We start from the raw sequence: 6,801 nt of genomic DNA on the forward strand, positions 1-6,801 counted from the left end.
TAACTATGGTGCACGGGTTGAAGACATTTTCTTTGAAGCATAATCCAATAAAGCATTCAACTCTTTTATGCAAATGTTTTATAAGATAAAAGCAAATCAACCCTTGAGGTTCCTCCACATGCCCCACCAACACAATCTGCATACAAGCATATCCCTCAAAATGCAAATGTCTGAATTTATATGGCCTCTGACACACAGCATGGTTACTTTGTTATAGGCACATGTAGAATAGCTATGCTGCAAAGAATCATACACAAATCATCACTTCGTTTAGCATTCGATATGATGTGTTGAATACAGAGCATCACTGCAGGTTAGCCCACGGGCTGTTACTCTACACTCATACGCAGCCTGTGTGTGTACATTTACATAACTTTGCAGTCGGCAGGCCTACAGCAAGATAACATTCCCTGGAAGCCTCTGAAGCTTCTGTTTAGTTTCTGGTCACACACACACATACACATACATGCACACACAGGGTATCAGAGGTAACATAAGATAAAAAAAAAGAAAAAGTGGAAAGTTCACCGTGAACCAAGGTCACTTTAAATGTGCGACAGTAAAATTGGAAAGTTTACAGTCTGAAACAACACAGCTGGGTCCACACACCACGGCTATGTGATTGTGTTTTCATACTCTACTCATGTTATCGTAATACTGCACTGTTTTGTTTTCATATTTATGTCAATGCATGGCATAGTGTTCTCAATGTAGCCCTGTCATCCTTAAAAATTACCATTTTGACCCATGCAGCATCATGCAGTGTGACTTTTTTTTTTTTTTTTGGGGGGGGGGGGGGGGGGGGGGGGGTTAATGATTATTGACATTTTTCAGATTTATGATTTCAATGCACGTGCTTACCAGCTACCAGCTGTTGTGTAATACCACTTTGTGCCACTAAAGTCAACAAAGTCAACAGTTATTCTTATTTGTGTCAGTTATTCTGATAGAGAAAACAAAATCAATGAGCACTTAGAGTAATAAGTGTTCCATCCATGGACTGCATGGTGAGCTTCTATGTCCTCCTGTGTCCCTAACAACGTCCTTTACTCTGGCCAGGAACAACAATGAATTATCATGTAGTATGCTGGTCAGATGACAGTGTCTGGCAGTGGTAGAAACAACCATCACGTGATGTACAAGTTAAATAAAGTGGATCATGCCAAAAATATCATATGTAAACAGGTCATTTTAAAGTAAGGACTTCAACACAAAAAGTAAACAAACAACACAAGTGAGTTCACAGCACATAACAACGTGAAAGGAGCTAATCAGTGCTTAGTGAGTAACACCTTAAAGTGAACTTTCACCACAGTATATATGTGTCTCCCTCTGCAGAGCTGCGGACCTGCAAAGGGCGGAGAGGGGATGGATCAGAATTGCCGCCACGTGCGCTCAAATGCCTGCTTTATTATAATAACTTTCACCTGATTGGTCCAGAAACAAAACTCTGTATTTAGAGGTGGCATCCTATTGGTCGACATATTCCAGTCCATAGTGAACACAGCGCACAGCTTCCAGACAAGGGATTCTTAGGCTCGTCTCGTACTATGAGAAAGTAGTGCGGCGTGAAAATTATTATGTCGAAGGCATTTTCGAATACATGTTTGATATATTTCTAGGACACGCACCGCGCCTGTATGTGAATGTATATCCATTTAAAAAAGTCGTGATTTCAAGCGGAAACTAAACGAAAGTGTCGACTAGTATTGGTGGCGGAGGGATACCATATTCCCCACTGCGCGTCAAAATATTGGCTTGGGAAGACCGCGCCAAAGCTCAGACAGCGGCCACTCTTCAGGATAACAACACACCGCTGAGGACATTTAAACGCACTCGACTGTCGATACGGCGACTGTACACGTCGAGACTGTTCGGGGTTTTTTTCTGTCACGTACGAGGACTGTTTTCGTCAGATACACTTGAGTCGAGACACAGAAGTCATATTTGATGCAGGTTTTCGGGAAACGGTGTACGACTTCACGGTCGTGACACGACTTTAACGGGCGCGGTGCGGCGGAGTTGGCGCACTGTTGGACTGGATATATCATTCGCTTGCAGACAGTCCGCACCACGATTTACACTGCGCCTGAATTCACTTCTCTTCTTTTTGTTATTACACTGCTTCGTGAGACTCTCGACGGCTGAATAGGGATCATCTACAGCGGCTTTTCAGCTGGAATATGTTGCTGTCAAAGTTTGGTTCATTTTCGCATATTTGCAATCCCTCGAGCATGGACCATCTACCAGTGAAAATACAGCTCCAGCCGGGTAGGTTAACGCTCCAGGATGCTTCTTTCTTATTTTGGATTCATAAAAACAAAGACAGATATTTGGAAAACGTGTTCGTACTCCGCATTTATTTGATGTAAGAGTAAGCTACTACGGTTACAGCTGACCGGCTCGTAAAGCTGACGGGCTAGTAAGCGATAGCTAACAACATGAGCTCTCAGCAAGCGGCGGTTTTCTGTGGACATACTGCTCTTACATTAACACTGTTTTACTTTTACTTGCAGTCAAAGTGGAGAAGGAGCCCTTTGAGAAGGTTTACCAAGTGGGATCGGTGCTGGGAAGCGGAGGATTCGGAACAGTGTACGCGGGCAGCCGGATCTCTGATGGCGCACCGGTAAGGCGATCAGCCGGGCTCTGTGTTTTGATGTTACATGTGCCGCCGCCGCCATCAAAGCGGGCTGTTCCTCGTATAAAATCTGACTTTCCCGCATGATTTACTTACATATGTCCTTTATTGTGTTATTGCAGGTTGCTGTGAAACATGTTGCAAAGGAGAGGGTGACGGAGTGGGGCACAATTGTAAGTATTTCTCTCCGACCGGTGTGTGTGTGTGGTTTGTTTTGGTTCCCCCTCCTCCTCCTCCTCGGCTGTTGCTGGGTGGGGGAGTTGTGTGTATTATTAGTGTTATTATTAAATTCATGTTTGTTTTTATTACAGAATGGAGCTATGGTGCCTTTGGAGATCCTGCTGCTGAAGAAGGTCAGCTCGTCTTTTCGCGGAGTTATCAAATTGCTGGACTATTACGAGCGGGCGGACGGCTGGCTGATAGTCATGGAGAGGCCGGAGCTCGTCAAGGACCTGTTCGACTTCATCACCGAGAAGGGCGCCCTGGACGAGGACACGGCTCGGGGCTTTTTCCGCCAGGTTTTGGAGGCGGTCAGACACTGCTACAGCTGCGGTGTAGTACACAGAGATATCAAAGATGAGAACCTGCTTGTGGATCTCCGCACCGGGGAGCTCAAGCTTATTGACTTTGGCTCAGGGGCGATTCTCAAGGACACAGTCTACACCGATTTCGATGGTAAGCCTGCGCCTCCACCCCTCTTTGATCATATTAATCTGTGTTATAAGACGTTACAGTGCTGGATCGGACATTTGTTTTTATGAATACATATCCGTGTGGGCTGGCTGCGTTTGCCCTTGATGCTCCGCTGTGCTATATTCAGACATGGAGGCGTTCACGAGGCTGTGACGCAGTGGTCTGTTTTTGGTGGAGGGTTTTCCCTCAGCCTGAGTGTCCCTCTCTCTCTCTCTCTCTCTCTGCTTATTATTATCTTTACGGATGTGTATCGATGCTACTAGACGAAAACTTCTCCAGTACATTCGCAGACATGACTCATTGTTTATTAAACCCGGTGATGGCTTATCACAGTGACACATCCCAGTCTTGTGAGATGCTTTATGTTTCCGGTTGTTTTTTTGTTGTTGAAGCTTGAGTCAGAGTCGCAGTGGTCAGTGCCACGTAACATCTGTTTGTTGTGAAACCCGACTCGTCCGTTCACGTGATGGGCTCACATTGCCTTTTTTGTTTGGTATCCAAGTTCCTCCTTTCATGAGGGAGGGGGGGTTAGAAAGAAGGGAGGGAGGAGATGCAGGCAGGTCACCCAGTTTGTGTTTTGTGGCTAAGGAGGGAGATGGAAAGCATTTCTACTGTGACTCAGCTGTTCTCATTTTATGTCAGGATCTTTTCTCATATTTTGGGCTGATGTTACATCAAAGATCACTCTCATGGCTGCACTTCACTCACTCATCACTCACTCACTCTTTTCCTTTCTTTCAGGTACAAGAGTCTACAGCCCACCAGAGTGGATCCGCTTCCATAGATACCATGGACGCTCTGCGACGGTGTGGTCGCTAGGCGTGCTGCTGTACGACATGGTGTGTGGAGACATCCCCTTTGAGCAGGATGAGGAGATCCTCAGAGGGAGACTGTATTTCAGGAGGAGGATCTCAGCTGGTAGGTCAACCACAACCCATACATAACACATGAGTAGACTCTGTTGCCCTCTAGCCTCAGTCACTGGTACAGCCCCAAACGCCACATCAGTTTGACTGTATTATGAATCAATTTGCATTAGAGTAAGACCTCTCAATCATAATGGATTACCTGCTAAAATGGCTGCTAGACAGATTAATCATCTGTAACTAAGATTGAGATTTTTTTTTGTCTGTTTTGATTTCCGCTGGTGTGCCTTGTGAAACAGCCCTGGTTACTCCAGAGAGCTAACCCAATAACAGCATGTATGTTCTCATGTTATTGGCTGTCTGGACTGCCTACACAATAGAATGATCCATGCAAACTGAGTCATATGCAGCACAGACAAAATCCATGTGGTAAGTCCTCTCAGCATTCATGTCGTCTTATCTTCAATATTGCTTCTGTCTCCTCATTCAGAGTGCCAGCAGCTGATCAAATGGTGCCTGGCCCTGCGGCCCTCAGACCGGCCTACCCTGGAGCAGATTTGCGATCACCCCTGGATGAGGGCGACAGCAGAATCACCCAAGTCACCAGAGGAGCCTGTGGCTGGTGACATCCGCCTCAGGACCATCGACACAGACTCTTCATCAAGCACAAACTCAAGCAAGGAGAGCCTCTGAGCATGGCTCCGACAGACTGAAATGACTTTCTGAGGAAAGAATGGGTGGGGATGGAGGGAGTGATATGGACTTAAGGCCAGCAGCCTTGTAGCCCAATTGGCCCATCAGAGGCCAGGCACTCTACTCGGTTGGCCCAGCAAGAGCAATGTACTTTAATTTTCCTCTTTTGTAGGGAATTTCTTATTTATTTCTATTTGTTCTTCTTTATCTTATTTTCCCCATCCCCCCTTTTTTCCCTTTCAGTTGATTATACTTGTTTCCTAATAGGGAACATTTTGCTGTTTGGGCGGTCTTACCAGCACTATTTATTTAACCCCCCTCCTTTTTTAAACTTTGTTTTGTTACTAGGCTGGTATGTATACAGCTGGCAAGGCCCTCCTATTCAGACATGGCTGCTCTCATAGAGCTTGGAGAAAAACCTTTTTATTTAAATGTTTTAATTTTGATTTTGGAGTGCCTTTTTTTGGAAAGCTGCTTTTCTGGGGGGCTTTCATCAACAACTCTGTTTTTTCGGATTTGCCCAAGGCGTGGTGGTTAAGTTGTCTGTGCTGTGATGGAAGGGGCGTTTAGGCTTGTTTTTTGTTCTTTTCTTTGCCCCCGTCTCTCCATCACTGTAAGCCAACCAGCCCCCTAGCCAAGAGGCTAAGTTAGATTTAGATAGGAGAGAGGGAGGTGGGGGCTCCTCCTGACAACGGAATACTTGAAACACACTCGACTCAAACTCTGTGTCGCTCTCTTTAACGCTGCTCACTCACTCTATAGCCTAAACAGGTGTGTGGAAACTGGATCCTGTCTTTTCTGAATGTCTACAAAATGTTAACACACACACACACACACCTCCCCTCTTCCCCCACCACCACCACCACCATGTTCTCCTCTCCCATGCCTGTTGCAGGGTGTTCTGCCCTCTTGACTTTTTTTTTGCCTCCCACCATCTCACTGCTTGACACTACATGGTCCCCCACCCCTGGCCTCCCCTCAGGGTTTGGGGTGTGAAATGCACAATCAATGCAATATTCATGGACTCAATTGTGTATTGTTTTTTTTTTTCAACAAATATTGTACAGGTGTATTTTTTTTCTCTCTTTGTGTGTGTGTGTACATTTTTTTTCTCCCCATTTGCATTTAATTTATTCGTAAACATGTAGACATTCCACATTCTGTGGTTATTTATTTATTTATTGTCTATGCTTAAAAAAACTCCCCTCAAAAATTTGCATATCCTACTTGGCCTTTGGTTTGCATTCCTATAACTTATTTTTACATTTCGATATGTTCATTTTGTCTCTTCGAGATGTGGAGGATGCACTGAAGCAGTTGTCAATGTTCAGCAGAATAAAACGTTTACTTAAATTTGAAAAGAGCATTTGAATGTTATTTAACTACTCTAAAGAGGAAAAAAGTCTGTTGGTAATGTTGAATGGCTTAAGTATCATCTGGTTTCTGTACTGTTCAGATGCATTTGAGTTCTATGGAAAGCTAAAATAAAACAGGTGGAACAAGCTTTCATAGTTGTCACATAGCCTCATATTGGAGACCTTTAAGTTCAGCTGTGTGACTTGTGGCTGTGAAGGATGGATATTGCTATTTTTTGATACAAAAGTTTCAATTAAACACCCATTTTATGTACAGAAATAACCCTGGTGTCCTGATCATTTTGTGGAAAAATCAAAAATAACCTGTTGTACAGCAGAGCAGGTGTGTTATATGTTTTAAATTACTACCTTTGAAACCCCCCTCCCCTCCTGGGAGGCAGGCTCGGCTAATATACATGTCCACTTCATTTACGCTGCCCCATAATAATAACGCTGGCACACGTGACGGGACTGTCGGTGTGGCTGAAGACAAACATCACAGGAGCCATTAACTGGATGACAACCGGGGGGGGGGGCTAATAAGAGACAGATGTGC

The 6,801-nt window shown here is 44.6% G+C and overlaps 1 protein-coding gene across 1 annotated transcript; it reads left to right on the plus strand.

The window, feature by feature from the left end:
* The first annotated feature begins 1,630 nt into the window (after positions 1-1,630).
* On the plus strand, positions 1,631-6,528 carry pim3 (Pim-3 proto-oncogene, serine/threonine kinase). Its single transcript, XM_028399411.1, has 6 exons — positions 1,631-2,271; positions 2,517-2,626; positions 2,761-2,811; positions 2,950-3,313; positions 4,073-4,249; positions 4,688-6,528. The coding sequence occupies exons 1-6, from the start codon at positions 2,184-2,186 to the stop codon at positions 4,888-4,890; spliced, it is 993 nt and encodes a 330-aa protein (XP_028255212.1). The 5' UTR covers positions 1,631-2,183; the 3' UTR covers positions 4,891-6,528.
* The last annotated feature ends 273 nt before the right edge of the window (positions 6,529-6,801 follow it).

The sequence above is a fragment of the Parambassis ranga genome, chromosome 2 (genome assembly GCF_900634625.1).
Source record: "Parambassis ranga chromosome 2, fParRan2.1, whole genome shotgun sequence".
Lineage (NCBI taxonomy): Eukaryota > Metazoa > Chordata > Actinopteri > Ambassidae > Parambassis > Parambassis ranga.